At 33.5% G+C, this 20,464-nt stretch overlaps 2 protein-coding genes across 2 annotated transcripts in view; both read right to left on the bottom strand.

Annotated features, from left to right (window-relative positions):
- Nucleotides 1-259: 259 nt before the first annotated feature.
- Nucleotides 260-6,381, bottom strand: LOC110647099 (mitogen-activated protein kinase kinase kinase 1). The gene is given in 9 exon segments (XM_021800780.2): nucleotides 260-740; nucleotides 1,470-1,712; nucleotides 1,973-2,083; nucleotides 2,299-2,358; nucleotides 2,468-2,540; nucleotides 4,677-4,834; nucleotides 5,320-5,382; nucleotides 5,515-5,599; nucleotides 5,886-6,381. Coding segments are annotated over 8 exon segments (1,059 nt in total). The 5' UTR covers nucleotides 6,152-6,381; the 3' UTR covers nucleotides 260-740.
- LOC131171314 (mitogen-activated protein kinase kinase kinase 1-like) overlaps nucleotides 260-20,464 on the bottom strand; it is a 53,927-nt gene continuing 33,722 nt past the window's right edge. The window contains exon 9 of the mRNA XM_058131033.1: nucleotides 260-740. The gene's annotated coding sequence lies outside the window, so the exon portion shown is untranslated. The remainder of the gene's footprint in view (nucleotides 741-20,464) is intronic.

Below are 20,464 nucleotides of genomic sequence, written 5' to 3' on the forward strand. Positions count from 1 at the left end.
AAATTATTCTAAACTCTGTTAATGGCTTTTCTTCAATCAAATCATAGTAACAAGCTTCATATTTTAAGATACAAACCTCCTCATCATGTTCCTTCAAAAGTTAAAAATCTAGGAAGTACCGCTTTTCGCAAGCTGCAGCTCACACCATTACCAGACCAATTACTCTCTCCATTCTAGGGTTCATCAATTCCCGATAAGTTCCTTGTTCTTGGTGGGAGACTCCGAAATGCGGGTGGTAAGGGGAAGCTCAGACCAAATATTCACCAGCAAAGAAATAATTTAGAATCAATGCATTCATATGGAACATATTTTACAAAAGCCGTTCGTAGTACAAAACTTTTGAAAAAAAAAAAAAAAACACTAAAAGTTGAATTATCACTGACATTTGCTACAATCATGGGATATATACACACAATGGCGTCTGCTCCCCATTTCTTACAACAATTTATCTTTTCCACAGCAGACAAATAACTAAATGCTACTTTAAGAACCGTCAGAGCTATAAAGTTGAATTTTCAGAGCAGAACCCATGAATAAAAAATCTGATATCATCATAGTAAAGTTACAAGGCCAGATCCTGCACGTCATTTCGATCTTCATTAATTTAAACCAAGCTCGCATGCTTTTAGTTTTATGCAACCAAAAATTAATGGCTGCAAAATACAGCGTCCAAGAACAAGTCGACCCACTTGTATATGCAACATGATAAATGAGTCCTGCATGCTTTGCTGTGGACAGAACTGTTTTCAAGAGCAAAACCATCAATTCATGAAAATGACAAAATAACAAAGACAATTATACGAGACAGACAACATCAAGCTAAGATGCAGTATGAAGATTTGGATCCTATGAAACATAGACTAACTAAAAATGATGCCGAGTATCCTGTTTAGGAAAGGTCAATAGTTCTACTATGGTAACATATCCTCTGATAAATAGCAATCATGTCCTCTGATAAATAGCAATCATGTGATCTATTACAATGTTAACACAGGCAAGTAAGACATTTATATTTCTATTTTCAAACACATCAAAGGATCCATTGCGGTAATCACAAAACAGGCCTCAATTTACAATTCAAAAAATAGCCCAAACTTTAAAAATAGGTAATTATATCCTATACTTATTGCCCAAACCACCTAAATTCAATCAAGTACATGTAAACAACTAAATGGATAACTTAAACACACATTGATAAATTTATTAGCTTACCATCATCAACTTCATCTTTGAACAATAGCCATATAAATAACTGATTTTACATGTGATTTAATATATTTAGGTGGCTTCGCTATAATTGCAACAAATACTAAAGTATGGGCAGTAAATTGTGACTTGAATAAAATTTTAGGCCCTTCTCTTTTTTATGTGAATAACCCCTTTTGTAGAGGAGCTGTAGAAATTGAGTTTTACACATATAGAAAGACATTGTTATGGGGAATGGAGAGGGAAGCAATATGAAGTTTTACCTAATTATCAGTCGTCATAGGTGAGAGCTTCCAAGATTTTCGGCCAATATAAGGTGACGCAGAACCTGACAATGACGTGGAAAGTGATCGTCTTACAAATGAATGGTCTAAGAGCTGAGCAGCAGTAGGACGATCATTGGGATTAACTTGTAGGCATTGCAAAATAAAATCCCGTGCATCTTGTGAAAGAAAATCAGGAACAGGCGGTGGCACACCTCTGCCAATCCTAAACAATGCCTGCACCTGTTGAATCACAGAAAAGGGAGTAGATGTTAAAAGCCATAAACAAGAGTCCTGGCACATATCACAAAATTGCATGTGGAAAAGGAAATTAGCTGTTGTGCACTTAATGCCCAATTTAATGTAGAATTAACTCGTTAACTAGCCAAGACAAGCATATCCAAAAAAAGAAGTAGAAGTCTCAATTATCCAAGTCCTTTATGCTGCCATCAACATATAATGATATCTATGAAAAGAAGGGAGTGCAAAAACGTGGCACATACACATTCTAAATGGGAATATGGGATCTGACGGGTTAACATCTCCAAAACAGTGCATCCAAGGCTCCACACATCAGCTGGAAGCCCATAACCCTGATTTCTCCTATTGACAACCTGCAATACAAAGCTCAGTAACCAGAAACACTAATGGAAAATATTAAACATGATTTAACCCGACAGTTTGATAGACTATGCAATAGTGACAAATCTTGCAGGTAGGCATGTCAGATAACATTAAAGGAATAGAAATACAGAGTAAAAAACAAAAGTATACTACCATGGAAAGTATATTTTGTCTAATCTATAAACTAAAATGCATAAACACATACCTCAGGTGCCATCCAAAATGCAGTCCCCTTGCAAGATTTAACATCATTTAATTTTGTTGCCTGAAAAAGAGAATAGCACACAAGTTAGAGAACAAATTCGCCATCATTTCAGAACCTTTAAGGCTTTAACATATACAGAGAGATAGAAATCTGAGAGTTGGATAAAAACCTTTGCCAATCCAAAATCTGCAAGTTTCACTGATCCATTAGCATCTACCAATATATTTGCACATTTGATATCCCTAAAGTACCATAAGAAAATGCAATGAGATTTCAGTATCATATATGCTAGTTATATGTGAACCCATGGTGTGTGCATGCAAGAGTGCTTTAGTCAACTGCCAAAACTTCTGTATTGTAAAATGTACACAAAATTACTACATTAAACACACATAAAACCAACAAAACAAAATGCAGAAACAAATAACCAAAAGGGGCCCAGTACTGAATTGTAATGTGGTGTAGCAAGCCAACCCTGTATGATAAAAATTAAAGGACAAAAAAGATATGAAGAATTTAACAACCTCCCTCCCCTCCCAAAAAGAATTTAACAAAGTGGTCATACTAGACTAGATAAAATAAAAAGAAAAAGGGTAGACCTAAATTGACTTATTACACGAGAAATGATCAAAGAAACCTAATAATTCTTGAAGTGTGACAATTACAGGACAAATGATTGATATCAGCGCACAACTACAGAAGGTCAAGTACCTTGACTTTCACAAAAGGGATGAAGAAGAGGTGCAAACTTAGGATGAAATGGGGTAAAATAGAGAACAAAAACTTAAAGAGCACAAAACATTTCTAAACACATTGCCCTAGACAAAATGAATTAAAAGGGCAGATCCTTACAGTTGACCCCAATTAAGTAGGGATTAATGCCTGATTGAGTTGAGATGATTGGTATCAACGATGAAGAGGTAAATACAAGTAACATATATTTGGAAAACCATCAAAATATAAAAAGCCAAATAAATACCCATACACCTGAACTATTATGTTTTTGCCTAATAAACACTTGAACATTTTTTTTCCCTATCTCACACCTCAACTCAAAAAAAAAAAAAAAAAAACACTTAAATATAAATTTGTACAGTCAGCATCTTCCGTAAATACACGCGTGGAGAGGACAGTGAGCCTTATAAAAAAATTGCCGATGTGTAATTTATGCTAATTATTATTTTATTATTAAATTAAAGAAAATTTTCCATTCTCTCTGTTCATCACTACACCTGCATTTCTCTACCCTACACTCACATCCATAATTTTCCATCCCCTTTCTTTCTCTTCCTTACACTAAAATCTCTTATCTTGCACTATTCTCCCATGTCCCAATACTCAAAACAACTAAAAAAAAAAAGAAAAAAGGAAAAATGGACACTGATAGACCCCATCGCTTCAACTGCAACAAAGGCGCCCAAGCTTATCCAGTGTTCCCCACTAATGGCAAGAAACGTGACTGTGCCTTCGAAAATCCTGAACCTTCTTCTCCAATTCTGCCCTTCGTAATGGTGGTAATTCTACTAAAAACAACTATTGGGCAACATGAGCTGAAATACAGGTGAGACGTAGCACAGTTTACTTCACAAGTGGGGTTGGGTCGCACTATAGCGGAGATATGGCTAGGTCAATAGAAAAATGGGACACAAAACAAAAGAAATAAAATTGGAGATGGGAAAAAATGGCAGCACTAAAAGATGGTAGATTCAGTAGAGAAGCGATAGAGGCAGTAGGGTGTAAAAGGAAGCTTTACATGGTTATCATTAAAGGCAATGCAGTAAATGATTGTTGGTTTTATAATGTTGAAGCAAACCTGAGGGAGAATATGCCTAAGGGAATGCTTGTGGGATGGAGTAGACCTGCGGCGACGATGGATGAAGGGATGACATACGTAGTGGATGAAGTGAAAGGAGCTTTGAGTGAGTATGATAATGAAAGGGATTGTTGGAAGAAGGTGATTAAATTGCCTGAGCTTAAAAGGGCAGAGCAGATAGCTGCTGGGAGAAGAAGAGTTTGAGTGGCTTGTGTTAATGGAAAAAGAATTGTGGTGGTGGATGTGGTGGCTTCGCCTGCAAGAGTTTTGAAGTGGGCTTCTTTTCATGCATCTTTGGCCATTCGGAAAATCTTTTACACGTTGGCCCCATGTCTCTCAAACTCCAGTAACATTGAAAATTTGTATTTAAGTGTTAAGTTTTTTTGAGTTGAGGTGTGAGACAGGCCCAAAAAAAAAAAAGTTTCAATGTCTATTAGACAAAAATAAAATAGTTTAGGTGTCTGGGAATGTATTTGGCCAAATACAAAATCTAGTGTGATAATCACAACTATTAAAACCATGGGTAAAATACATGATAAAAAGAATAATCAATCACTTATCTCACCTATGAACAACATTTTGAGCATGAAGATACTTCAAACCATGCAAAATCTGCCTTGTGTATGCAGAAACTTGTGAATCTCGAAGATTGTATCTCTGATAGAGATTCATAAGGGAGCCTTTAGTTACAAGCTCAAGAAAGATATATAGTTTCGAGTTATCCTGCAAAAATCAGCATAGGAAACAAAATTAATGACCAAATACATACACACAAAGCATTTCCAGTACAGTTATTCCCACTAAGCAAAATGAAATACAGAGATGAAATATGCAGGATGCTTATAAGTAGATAAATTCATCACATTTCACAAGTTCCAAGGTCACTAAATTAATAGAGATTATATTCAATTAATTATTCTTGTCCAGCTTAGTTTCAACTATTTGAAGTTAGTTACAGGTAGCTGTGTGACATTGGTAAATCTGAAAGCTAGAATCAATTTGATAAATTCATTCACAACAAATTTGGAACAGAGAGACATTTTATACAGGGAATTGTTATCCAAATTTGGATAAATTTTAATGCATACAAATAAAATAAATTATAAAATAAAGAATTAATAAAAGGAGATAGTGTCTTCACTTCTATCAGTTATGTTCAAAATGATGCACAGAGAAGCAAATAACCGATGTGAAAAACAAGAGGTTACCTTATCAGTGCCGTAATACTGAACTATGTTTTCATGTTCGAACTGACTTAAAAGAGCAATCTCCTGAAAAACACAAGCATCTAATGTGATGAGAAAAAAAGAGTTCTGATAATAAGCCCCTTCAGGTTTCAAAAGAAATCCCACTCATCACAATTGCAGATTTGAATTTATTTCATTCAAGTATGACTATCTCACCTGCTCAAGTTGGTAAACACTTTGCTTGCCTTCATTTCCTTGATCAAGCAAAGAAACCTCTTTTACAGCAAAAAAGAATCCATCACTGCAGGAATAAATAATAAACAAAGCATGATTAGTGGAGAAAAAGTGTCACACAGACACACACACATATATAGACACCCCTCCTCCGCTTTTGTTACTAGTACTACCAATTGCTGCCTAACCACAAAATCTATAAAATTGAAGACAAGTTTTGCACAAAGTGCAAGAACCTAAAAACAGATTGGAAGACGCTGCAGCCATATGAAAAATGAAAATAGTCTGCTCGCAAATGATAATTAAAGAGCTATTTGAAGGAATAAAATGAAGAACAGAGGTTGAGCACTTACTTAGAGATTCCTTCATATACCGATCCGAACTACCCCCTTCCCAGAAGCTCACCTTTTTCCCAGTAATCAATAATCCTTCTAAATCTCCCATTTGGCGAAATGTTGGACATGAGTTCCGTGCTAGAAATTGATGAGCAATCCGACGTCGCATCATAATCAATGTTCTTCGCCGCATTTCGGCGATCCAGCCCCGGCATCCTACGGTTCTTAGGGTCCATAGGGCCGCCCCTCTTGCTATGAGTTAAAAATCGAGGCAAGTGATGCATAGAGACCTAAATCCATCTAAATCTCCAAAAGATTAAATTCACAAGAGTCAAACAAAAACTTGAAGAAACGTGACTGCTCTTTTTTCAGTAACTTTACCGGGAAAATCAGGAGAAGCAGGTGTTATGAATTTGGAAGAAAAGGGCAAGAGTCATAACGATTGAAAGCATAGAGTGAGAAACATTGGAGCTTGGACAAAGTAGACAGAGGTAAACGCCGTCGAAGCAGCGAGGAAAACGCGGTGACACGTGGCAAAAAAAAGGAAGGTGAGTGGATTGAGGTAGGATGTGTTATGTTTGGGTAAGGGTAGTAGCACGTTCCAATGTGTACGCCGTCGTACACGCTGGTTTAAAAAGGGAAACTCTTCTTTTCGTGTGTTGTCGATTTTTTTTTTTTTACAAAGGATTATAAAATGTCCTTGACGTCATTGATGGAGACTCAGTGAGTTATAACTGAGGTAAGCAAATATGCCAACAGCCAATTTATTCTAATATTTTATTTGGGCTAATTGGAAAAAGCACATGCACTTATATGATTTTTTTAGTAGCTTTTTTTATCATTTCCACAAAAAAGCAAGAGTAGAGATCGAATCCATCAAGACAACTCTTCCTATGCTTAGCATTCATAAATTTGTATCGGTTGTTGGCATAATTATTGAGTATTTGGCTTAATTTATAATTTAAATTATAAATTAATTCATAAATCTTAAAAATAAATTAATATATTTATTTATAATCATTTTTATATTTATAAATTTTAAAATTAAAAATTTAATTATTTATTTCAATACTTATAAATTTTATATTTATAAATTATTTTATTAATTATTTAATTATATTATTTTTATTTAATTTTTAAAATTTTACCGCATTACAAGAATGATCCCTCACAATCAACTATAACACCCATAGCCCAAAAGTTAGGCCCAATCTTGAACCATTAGCCCTAAGCCATGTAAAGCTCTAATATGAGGAAGCAAGTTCGAACCATCATACCAATATCGTTAGAGTCTTAGCTACTAGACGCAGCACCATAGGGGCTTATCACTCTTGAAACAACGTGAAAATTGAGGGAAGCAAAAACATAGGTGATCTCATACCTATAGATTGCTAAAGTCGAAGAAATCGATCGAGACTAAAAGAACTCCAATCATAGTCGTCATTTCAAGAAGCTCCATCAGGAAGCAAACTCTGACTTTGAGGAGGCAAGGCATAACTGACTTGCTATCGCTTGTTGCCACTATGAGATCAGGAAGCTAAGATTTTGCGCCAAAATGTCCCCCTAAAGACCGAAATCAAGCAAAATAGAACCCCTAAGCCAAGCCTCAACAAACAACTGCAATTTGAACACAAATTACAGTACACAAGTCTGCAACAAATCTTCCAAGAGCAGATCCAACCAAAGCCCAACCATGAAGCGCTGATCTATCAAAAAACAAAAGAAAAACTATTTACAACCCTACCTAAATAAGTAGGAGGACAAAACCCACGGAACCAAGCAAAGGGAAGGTTGCTTGCTGGCAAACAACATACTACTTCTCTCATCAAACAAGAAATAAAAACAAAAGAAAATTTCTCTCTCTATGCTCCTAAGAAATGGGAAGTACGTATGCTTGATGTAATGGTTGTATCAAATAAAATTTTTTATTTAAAAAATTACATAGTAAAATAATTATACATACATCGATTTTATGTATAATTTTCTGTACTATTAGAATCTTTCGATGTCAACTTCGAGTTCACGTGTGCAAGTGAAAATTACAATCATAAAAGTTGATGAAATATAACTAATCCGAACATGTACACACAAAGTCCATGAAAACACTAGCTTTAGACAATTAAAACTCATTTAATCGGTCTCTAATTGAAACTCTTGATGTGAAGAGTCCATTGATAATCTCATACTGTCAATATGATAACTAATTTTGGCAAGAACCGTGCTGCTTAGAAGGTTAAAACTTCTAACATTCAAGTTCATGTAGATTGTCTCACAATTTTGTGATTCTCATTTAGAAGAAGAAAAAAAAAAAGCTAAAAAAAACCTTTTAATTAGTTTCCTTGACATATTATCTTTCTTCCCCATTGATGGGCATTTGAACGTCATATAAAACAATTTATTTTACTCATTAAAAATATTTAAAATATTAAAATATAAAAATATGCGTCGATCAAACTTAATTTAAAACTAAAATAATAGAATCAATAAAAGAATTGAAAATAAAAAAAAAATAAATGCAAATTAAAATTCCACAATATTTAAAAATAAATAAATTATTGTCAGAAATATTCTATTCTTTAAGTATTTAATTCATTTAATAAACACACATTGAATCACACTTACTTTAATTATATACATATATAATAATATGAAAGAGCGACTTTTGAATTGATAATAATTTGTAACATTAATCAATTTTTTTTTTCTATATTTGATTAATTTGATTATAAATTAAAATTTTAACAAAGAGGTTTATATAAAATTATTGAATTTTTTCTTTATCTATAAATATGAATAGGAAGGGATAAATAAAATTATTTAAAAAACTTTTAAACTTCTATATGCCTATATAATTAATTTCAATTATTTACAATAATTAGGTTAATTAGTATTACTACGGAAAAAAAGGAAAGAGGATTTTTGTTTGAATTTTATTAAAAAATATAATTTAAATTAATATTTATAAATTATGCTATTTATTTTAAATTTAAATTAACTTTACTACAAAATAATTTTAACTTATTATGAGACTGTTTATATTTAATTTTTTACAGTAGTTCTGAAATAGGTGAAATACAGTTGTATTTAAAATTTAACATGTATATTCAATTAATTTGATCAAAATATAATATAATTTTTCAGATAAATTAGTTAATTAATTATCTTTATGTGATAAATATATTAATTTATAATTATTAAAAAAAAATTTTGAAGTCTTGTTTTATAAGTCTTTCATTAAAGAAACATATTCAAGAACATAATATTTTAAAATTAATTATATAACATTTTCTATAAGAAAAATAATAGTCATATAGTCATAAGGTTAATGATTTTTTTTAATAAAAAATAAAATAAGAAATTAATTATGAATCTTTAGATAATTGTAAGTATCCATGAGGGATTTTATACTGCTGCTATGTTCTTGACCAAGGAAAATTGACACCTTGGAAAGGAAAAACACAAAGAAGTGTACAATTATTTTGGATTTTTCAAAGCTAGTACAGAAAGGCAGGAACTTGTTAAATGTATCAGCACATATGAATGAAGGAACTGCTACAATGGGCTACAATGAGGAGAATCACAAATTAATATGTCAATTACTAAGAAGCTAACAAAATCCCACTAGAACATGAATCACATTTAAATAGAAATTTAATCCACTTAAACTATAATGCGACAACACAAGGCATTTAACAAACTCAATATATCAACAAGGAATTGATTCAATGACAACATCAGAAATTATGAAAGCGATTGAATCTGCCACAGTTGAACTTTGCATCAGAAGGCCATCAAGACTTACCTCGAAAGGGAAGCAACAAGGAGTTAACATGGAAAAAAATGCCACATTTCTCTTGAAAGCAATCGAGGTAGATGACCACACAAGAAGAGTATTTACTAATCTCTTCTCGTATTAACAGGCCAATTTACTAATCTCTTCCTTCAGTCCCCAATCAAAGAAGTGATCATAAAACTATAAAAAATGACAAGTTTCTATAGTTGATTAATAATAATTTTAGAGCACTTCTTAAATGTTATGACAATTGAGAAAATTGAAAATTCAGTGGCATAACAAAAGCAGATAAGTAAGGAAAGATGGAGCAGAAGTTACTCTGGAAGGAACTCTAGGATGGGTGAGTGTCACACTTTACCCCTCCGTGAGGTATAACATGATTCCGTAGTATATTTAATGAATTAACGAACTTCGCCTACCGATACCCATTAAATATACTATAAGGGATTTTAAATCAAATTCAATTCATTTTAAGATGTAAAGTGAAGTTGAATCATTATTAAAGGTCTTTAATTAGAGTTTAGGTCACAAGTTAGAATTTTAATTAATTAGGCATTTTGAAAATTTTATAAAAATTTTGGCAGAGTACTTGGTATAATTTGAGAAAACAGTTCTTCAAAACTTGTTAAAAATACTCCCAATATGTGTTTCAACCACAACTCCAATAATTTCCAACACAATTCACCTCAATCAACACAATATAACACATTTTCAATAAACCTCATTATCATTTAATTTAATACAATTTACATACAAAAGTCTAACTCCGCCTAAGTAGTTTGTGCTTAGCAGGTCCCAAGCCTGGATAAAGGAAGAGGGTTGGGGTAGGTGACAACCAGCGTAAAAATTTCGTCACACCTTATAATATAGATTCAAATGATATAAACATTGGGGCGTCCTCTACTTACGACGCGCTACATCGGAGCCCGAGTGTAGTGAGAAATATGCAAGAGTGTAGGGCGTTCACCGAAAGCAACGAGCTATGCAGGTGCCCGGATGTGGTGTTAAGTGAGCAAGGGTTCCCACATCATGGATGAGTGTGGGTAAAGAAGTTAGTCCATAAGACAGATAGTAGAACATATAGTAGAACATAACACAAGATAGACATAGAAAACAATAGAAGATATCATAGAAGGAGACCAATTAGGAAAGAACAGGATAGGAGGAGGATCAGGGTTGGTACTTGAAATGTTGGATCACTTACGGGAAAATTAATGGAGCTTGTGGATACCTTGGAAAGAAGAAGAGTAAATATTGCTTGCATTCAGGAGACTAAATGGGTAGGAGAGAAAAGCAAGGAAGTGATTAATTCAGGGTATAAACTGTGGTTTATCGGAAAGGAGAGAAACAGGAACAGAGTGGACATAATCATAGACAGGACATTGAAGGACGCTGTAATAGCTGTGAAAAGAGTAGGAGATAGAATTATACTAGTAAAACTAGTACTAGAAGGAGAAATAATAAATGTAGTTAGTGCTTATACCCCACAAATAGGACTAGATAGTGAGAGTAAACAAAGGTTTTAGAAAGATATAGATGATTTAATGCAAAGCATACCGAGTAAACTTGACATCGGTTAGTGGTATTAGATGTTAAGTTTAGAAACAATTCAAGTAAGGTTAGAAGAAACAGTGTAGCTCGAACAAAGTGGTGGGAGTTCAAAGGAGTAAAGCAAGTGAAGTTCAAAAATGAGCTTCTCGAGTCCGAAGCATGGAAGATGGATATGGAGGCCAATAATATGTGGATACAGATGGCATCAAATATTAGAGAAGTAGCTAGAAAAAGTACTTAAAAAGTCTAAAAGACATAGACTAACCTCAAAAGAGAGATGGTAGTGGAATGAGGAAGTACAAAAGGCAGTGAAGAGAAAAAGGGAATGGTATAAGAAATTACCTAAATGTGATAATAATAAGACATATGAACAGTACAAGATAGCAAAGAAAGAGGCAAAAAAGGCAGTTAGTCAAGCAAGAGCACAGGCATTTTAAAAGTTATATGAGAAACTTAGAACTAAAGAAGAGGAAAAAGATATTTATAAATTAGCAAGGAGGAGAGGAAGGAAATGTCAAGATCTCAATCAAGTTAGGTGCATTAAGGATAAAGAAGGAAAAGTGTTGGTGAAATATGAGGATATTAAAGAAAGATAGAGAAATTATTTTAATAATCTCTTTAATAATAGTCAAAATGGTAATAGCGTGAATATAGACTATAGAACAATAGAAAAAAATGTGAATTATACTAGAAGAATTAGATCTTTAAAAGTAAAGGAAGCACTTAAGAGAATGAAAGTGGGTAAAGCCTGTGGACCCGATAGAATACCAATTGAAGTGTGGAAGTGTTTGGGAGATATGGAAGTGACATTGTTAACTAAATTATTTAATAAGATTCTAAACTCAAAGAAAATGCTTGATGAATGGAGGAGAAGTATTTTAGTACTTATTTTTCAAAATAAGGGAGACATACAAAATTGCTCAAACTATAGGAGAATTAAACTCATGAGCCATACTATAAAGTTGTGGGAGAGAGTTATGGAGCATCGACTATGTCATGATACTTCTATCTCTCTCAATCAATTTGGCTTCATGCCCGATCGTTCAACTATGGAAGCAATCTTTCTCATTAGAAGCTTGATGGAGAAAGATAGAGATGTGAAGAAAGATCTACACATGGTTTTTATTGATTTGGAGAAGGCTTATGATAGTATTCCAAGAGATGTCTTATGGAGTATGTTAGAACAAAAGATGGTATCTATTAGGTATAAACAAGGGTTGAAAGATATGTATGAAGGAGCAACTACTATTGTGCACACAATGGGAGGGGACACAAGAGATTTTCAGATCTCAATTGGATTACACCAAGGATCAGCTATAAGCCCCTACCATTTTACATTAGTTTTAGATGAATTGACGAAATATATACAATAGAGTATTCCTTGGTGCATGATATTTGCGGATGATATTGTTCTGATAGATGAGACGCGAGAATGAGTCAATAGAAAGTTAGAGTTTTGGAGAAGTACTCTAGAGTTAAAGTGCTTTAAGTTAAGTAGAACGAAGACAGAATACTTATATTGCAAGTTCAGTGAAGGCTAAACTGGTGATAGGGAAGGAGTTAGTTTGGATAGAGTGGTACTGTCCCAAAGTAATTACTTTAAATATCTCAGCTCAGTCCTTCAAGTAGATGGAGGATGTGAGGAGGATGTTAGTCATAGCATTAAAGCCGGATGGTTAAAGTGGAGACATGCTATGGGAGTTTTATGTGATCACAAGATTTCTGTAATGATCGGGCTCCAACCACTAGAGGAATTGTCCGCTTTGGCCATAAGCCTCACAGTTTTGTCCCATAGGTGGAATGGAGAACTTCCTAGGAGGTCACCCATTCTAGGATTTCTCTCAAGCGAGCACGCTTAACCCTGGAGTTCTTCCAACTCTCCAGGCCATGTCCCATAGGCAAATCCTACATCGGTAAAGCACGGAGATGGTATTGGGTTCAAAAAGTAATTATATATAAAATGAGGGAACTAATCACTAGAGGCGCCTTTTGGTGGAATGGCCTGGAGAGTTGGAAAAACTCCAGGGTTAAGCATACTCACTTAAGAGAAATCTTAGGATGAGTGACCTCTTGGAAAGTTCTCCATTCCACCTATGGGACAAAACCGTGAGGCTTATGGCCAAAGTGGACAATTCCTCTAGTGGTTGGAGCCCGATCGTTACAATTGGTGTCAGAGCTGCTCACATGTCCTCTTGGGTGATGGTGGGGCAAACCTCAGTGGGGATGCTGAGTCTCGAAAAGGGGGGAGAAAGGTCCCTTAGGCAAACCCCACATCGGCAAAGCACGGAGATGGTTTTGGGTTCAAAAAGTAATGATATATAAAATGAGGGAACCAACAACTAGAGGAATTATCCACTTTGGCCATAAGCCTCACAGTTTTGTCCCATAAGTGGAATGAAGAACTTCCCAGGAGGTCACCCACCCTAGGATTTCTCTTAAATGAGCACACTTAACCCTGGAGTTCTTCCAACTCTCCAGGCCATTCCACCAAAAGGCGCCTCTAGTGATTAGTTCTCTAATTTTATATATCACTACTTTTTGAACCTAAGACCATCTTCGTGCTTTGCCGATGTGGAATTTGCCTAAGGGACCTTTCTCCCCCCCTTTCGGGACTCAGCGTCCTCACTGAGATTTGCCCCACCATCGCCCAAGAGGACACGCGAGCGGCTCTGATACCAATTATAACGATCGAGCTCCAACCACTAGAAGAATTGTTCGCTTTGGCCATAAGCCTCACAGTTTTTTCTTATAGGTGGAATGGACAACTTCCCAGGAGGTCACCCATCCTAGGATTTTGAAGGAGCAGAAGCGTGAAAAAACACAAGTTTATATCATTGAATTCAAAAATTTTCACCTACGGTCATATGCATCATGCAAGATTTATTTTAATCTATTTAATTTCGATGATAAACAATATATTAAAACTCTTTTAATATATTTTTGGATCTGTATTTGCCATTTAAGATTTTAGAATTAATCAGATTAATTTTAGAATCCTATATTAGATCAAGAACAAGTGCACTAACCTCTTGATGCACTGCAGTGTGTTTGGTACCTTTGGATGCATTTTTAGGACACCAGATGTTGTCCCTCTAGCTTGTCTACACCAAGATCACCTATGACAGCCCTTGAATAGTTTCTAAAGCTTTTTCTATTAATTAGAAAATCAATTTTTGCCTTTTAAGAGATTAAAGATGTAAACAGGACACTAGAAACAATTTCTAGTATTTTTAATTCAAGAGATTATTTACTAATCTCTTGGAATTGATGAGAGATGAAGAAGAAGAGAGAATGGGAGCCTCAAGGGTGGCGGCACAAAGGGAGGCAGCAGCTGGTTATATTTTTTCTTTTCATAACAACACTTATATAGCTAGGTCACCACTTAAAACCCTTGCCACATGTCACCTTCTGATTGGCTCTAGGTTTAATTGACCCAATCACATTGTGCCAAGTGTCAAACCTATATTTAATCTTAATTTTAATCATCTTACATGATTAAAAGATATTTAGCAAGCTTATGTATAATGCCATGTGTCACCATCTCATGGTGCCACATGTCACCCTGTGAAATGACCAAAATGCCCCTGTGTCTTAATTTTAAGTTCTCAACCCAAAATAATTATTTCTCTTCTTCTAATCAATTTATATCAAATATAAATTAATTAATTAATCTCTATTAATTAATTTCTCATTAATTAAATTTATATTTAAACACTTTAAATATAAATTTAACTTATACTATACATTCAATAACCTAGATTTGGTTTCAAGTCATGCTAGGTACTTCGCAATCTAATTGCAAACCAAACCTATTTAATTTGGTGATTACTTGTGTATGTGTGTGACTTACTAGGCTCATCACTAATTGGCAATGAGACATAATATCAACTCTTAATATCATCAGAACTCTTTCTTACCATAAATGATTTCTCTAAATCATTTTATGAATCTCATAGATTATGGTTAACACCTAGCATAGCATGCCATAGCCACCCAATCAGTAATAAGGTTTACCTTAAATGAACCTATAATCATATGTTACCATGCACTAGAATCTCTCTGTTACAAAATCTCAATTCGAGCTAGAGTCATGGTTTATGTCAAACCCCATTTGTTATGAATATTATGTTATCTTTTAATTTCAGTTCTTGATTAAAAAAATTTTCTCATAAGAAACCCTTTTCTGATTAAATCTATCTATCCTAGCCAGGAACTTGAAACATCAAGAACAATTAAATGAACATAGGATTTTATCCCTATTTACTTAAAGGAACATATTCCATCTTGATCAACACCTACCTCCATATATAACTAGTAGGAGCCAACACATGCCCATATACCCATACACAGTGCAAGTATAAAAGCAGTATCAAACTCAAACCACCTATATACAAGATAATTGTGCTATCTCAGGTCTAAAGATTATATGCACTGATATGATTTATGACAATACATTGATAGGAGTAAACTCCATGTGCTTGTCATAAGTGTCACTGGTTCAACCTACTTATCATTTATAAGTGCCTATCATGTTTTTCATATGGCATGAGACTCACAATTCCATCTTATTTATATCTCATATAAATAACTTGGGAACAAACATGAATACAATCTTTCTGGATAAGTCATGTACTTATTGTGAAGTATCCTTGATTGTGAACCTATTTATGATACTTTGTACTAGAAATACTGTCACTCATATTCTTAACAACTTAAGAATAGTGTTATCCCAAAGAAAGTGACCAAGAGAGGGGTGAATTGGACACTTTAGATAATTTTTCAGTCCTTGCTCAAGACTTAATGAAAAATTGAGGCTTTGCACTTCTATGTATGTGTATAACTCTGTTCCTAAGATGTAATTTAAGTAATCAATCAAGTTATGCACAAATACTAGCTCATACACAAAATAATTACTTGATATCAAGTGTATTTTCTCACATATAATTCAGAGTTTGCAATATTAGCTTAATAAAACAAATTCTCAACACATTCAATATATAATCAGAAAATCAAAGTGCTGAAAATTAAAGAGTTAAGGGAAGAAGAGAATCAAACACAATGTTTATAGTGGTTCAGCTCTCTTGGCCTACATCCACTCTTCCCAAAGTCCCACTTTGATAGTCACTCCACTATTTGATATTTTCAATAGGCAAGATTCAAAGCCTTTACAATATCAACAAGCTTCCCAGGTGCTTGAGGACCTTTACGACGTCTTTGCTTCCCACAAAAGACCACAAGTTTCACAAGGTGCTTGAAAACCTCCCACAAGCTTCACAAGGTGCTTGAAAACCTTCCACAAGTGTGTCCTCACACTTACACAACCTTAAATAGGTTTTGGTGTAGAAGAAATCACTCTCAATAACTCTCAAATACAGAATTTAATGCTAGAAGATTGAGAGAGAAGATTTGCTACTCAAGCTCAAGAGTAATTGAATGAAAGCTTTAAAAACCACAATAAATTCACTATGAATAAGAACACTTTCATTAGTTAGAATTGTAGTAAATGATGCCTTTTATAGGTGCTTTTCATTGCAAAAAACGTCTGCTGGAGAGTGTGTCCAACGGCTCTTTAATTTTCAAAAAACTAGCCATTATTGCTTAGAAAGTCGTGCAGCAGAGTTGAGTCAGGTCAGGTCATAAAAATAGTTAACTAAAATTTTCACCGGTTAACTAGTTTTGTAAGATAGAGAATTTTAGACATCAAAACTAGTTAACTAATTTTTGCAATGGGTTAACTAATTTCACTACTGCCTGACTTAAAAATTGAAATTTTGAGTTTTTGAAGAAAGGTTGTAAAAATTATTTTGACCATTCAAAAATCTTAGGAATGATATAAAAACACTTTCTAAACCCTTGAATCTAAAAACAAAATTGATTTTAGGTCTCAAATGGCATAAATTCTCCAATCTTGTACAATGAACCTAAGAACTTAACTTCTATCCTATTTCTTCATGGACTTTGATTCGTCTTGTGTTATACAAGATGATAAACTCCTTTTATATCAGCCATGTCAATAGAATAGTCCTTCCATCAATGTCTTTGCATATCATGACCTATAAAATTACTTCAAATACTTATGCACAAAAGGTTAATGTATATTTCATTAAGTTTTGTTATCATCAAAATCAAGCTCATTTTAGCTTACAGGGCCTACAATCTCCCCCTTTTTGATGATGTCAAAACTTAATGAATCTATGAAGATCATAAAAATTCAATTGTATAACTATCTACATATGTCATGTATGCAAGAACTTGCTTTTAGACAAGCTCCCCCTATATGTATGCACATAATCATTAAGAATGTTGAGAAGCTATGAAATAGCTCCCCCTAAGTCTGATATTCAAAGCATCTTGAAGATAATAACATGTTAAGCAATTTCCAAGATTAATTCATCCAAGATCAATTCAATCATCATACATAAGATATATCAACCATAAGTCAATCATAAAGGATCATCATCATATCTTCAATAACTTTCCAAAATAAGTCCAAAATATCTACATCAGAATGTGAACCATATAACCACTGAACAAAATTAGTTAACTAAAAATGTACCCAGTTAACTAAAAACATTCTGTCAGTTAAAAATTTTCTTATCTTCTCCAGATTTCTTCCCCTTTTTGACATCAACAAAAGGATAGGCTCTCTCCTATTTTCAAAAAGACACAACTTTGAAAGTCATAAAGCATATTTAAAAAAAAATCTCAAGATTTTTCTTTGTTGCTAAGAATTCTGCCACTTCTCCTAAGGTGAGTGGGATCAACAAGTTTGGCTTGTTGCTTCTTCTTTGGGGGTTCTTTTTCAGGTATGGGTACTTGGATTGCCACACCCTACCCCTCTGTAAGGCATAACATGATCCCATAGTATACCTAATGAATTACCAACTTCGCCTACTGATAACCCATTAAATACACTACAAGGGATTTTCAAAAACTTTTCTTACTTCTTTTACAGTGGTGAGCACTATTTACAGGTGTTAAAAACCTTTTTGAACTGAGGTGAATTAACTATCACATTTAGACTATTAGTAATTTCTGTAAAAAAATTTTGGCAGAGTGCCCTCCGTAATTTGGATAAAACAGTTATTCAAAAACCTGTAAAAAACACTTCAATATTTTCCTCAATCTCAAACTCTAGCATAATTCAACACAAATACACAATAATTTTTTAAAGACTGAGATACAAGAAATATAATACAATTTTTACAAGTCCAAATAACTCATAATTTATTTTACAACTTTAATGTACAATTTTAATTTACAATTGCTCAAAACCAAGAACACTATATACATACAGTGAATATACATTACAATACAAAATGCAAACTATGGTATACTCAATATACCCGATGATCTTTCAGTGTAGTACTAGCAGCCTAGTCTCATCGCTCACTGTCGTTTCACTGTGATAAAGAATGAAAGCTATCGCTGAGTAAAATTTACTCAGTGGTGCACAATAACAATTTGAAATGCGATATATAAATCTTTTATTGACAATTCACAAATCAAATAATTCACAAAATTTACAAAGTTCATATAATACAAATTTGATCAAATAACTGAGTAAATACGCTTGCCAATCAATAACACAATTTGATCAAATAACTGAATAATACAGTTTTGCCAATCAATAATACCATTTGATCAAATAACTGAATAATACCGTTTTGCAAATCAATAACACAATTCGATCAAATAACTGAAGAATGCCGTTTTGCAAATCAATAATACAATTCGATCAAATAACTGAAGAATACAGTTTTGCCAATTGATAACACAATTTAGGCCATGACACAATTTTTTTCACACATGCCGTGTTGTACACCACGACAAGATATACTCACCCCAATAATCGAAATCAATGAGGGAGGAAGCTAGCTGAATAATGAGTACTCATCCACACTCACCTCAGACTGACAAGTGAAAGAGGGAGGAACATAATCACACTCACCCCAGACTGATAAGTCAAAGAGGGAGGAATATATCACACTCATCCCATAAATGGAGGAGGAACATGGTAACAGTGTCATGCCAAGTGTGAATCAAAACAATTTCAAATCACAATATTTCATACAAACCATAAATCACATTTTATCTCAGTATTTCCATTTGTAAAGTTGGCAACACAATAATTTCCAAATAATATTCCCAAAACCAAAGCAATCAAAACTTATTCATAACTCATTTCTCCACATAAATTTGCTAGTAAAAGTAGTGAATATAAAAGTATTGTGCACGGACACAATTTAAAACTATAATGTTGAATTAAATTTTTAAGTAGAAAATGAGAAGTCAAAATTATTGTGCACAAACACAATTTAAAACAATAACATATAAATAATCGTAATTTATTTCAATTGAAAAATTCAAAAGAAATACTTATTGTGCACAAACACAATTTAAAACAATAACATACAATTAATCATATGAAATATTATTCAGAGTAAAATCAGTTGAAAACTAGTTGTGCACAAACACAATTTAAAACAATAACATATAAATAGTCGTAATTTATTTCAATTGAGAAATTCAAAAGAAATACTTATTGTGCACAAACATAATTTAAAACAATAACATATAAATAATCGTAATTTATTTCAATTGAAAAATTCAAAAGAAATACTTATTGTGTACAAACACAATTTAAAATAACAATATAGAAATAATCATAATTTATTTCAATTGAAAAATTCAGAAGAAATACTTATTATGCACAAACCTCTGATAACTGTCTCTTGGCTCTGACTCAATGTTTCCTTCCCCTCCCTGAGTCTTTGCTAACTGAGAAACACAATTTAAAGTGTTTTAGTACTCATTTAAACTGTCTCTAACGATAATGCTTGATAATTAATTCACGGAATTCATTTATTCGCTTAGTCAACCTACTATGTCGACCCTTGGTACATTCTAGGTAATTTAGGTTTTAATGTCATTAATATGTCACATTCAATAGTCTTTTAGGGTTGGTACATGTTACCAAATTCATTTTCGTGTATACTGCATTTTCTTGCGATTTGCTAGATTCCGGGATACTAGTTTGACCTAGCCGGACGACCTAGTTTCCTTGGTTTTCGGATTTTGGTCAAAACTACAAACTTGTAGATCTATGTCTTATGGAACGCGGGGCAAAATTTCAGGTCATTCTGAGTTATGTAGGCCAAGTTATGGTCATTTTACTATTGCTGGTCAAATTGCACCAAAATTGGTCATTTTAGGTCACTTTAGGTCATTTTAGGTTCGGCCAGTTTTTGGA

Source organism: Hevea brasiliensis, chromosome 12 (assembly GCF_030052815.1).
Source record: "Hevea brasiliensis isolate MT/VB/25A 57/8 chromosome 12, ASM3005281v1, whole genome shotgun sequence".
NCBI classification, from domain to species: domain Eukaryota; kingdom Viridiplantae; phylum Streptophyta; class Magnoliopsida; order Malpighiales; family Euphorbiaceae; genus Hevea; species Hevea brasiliensis.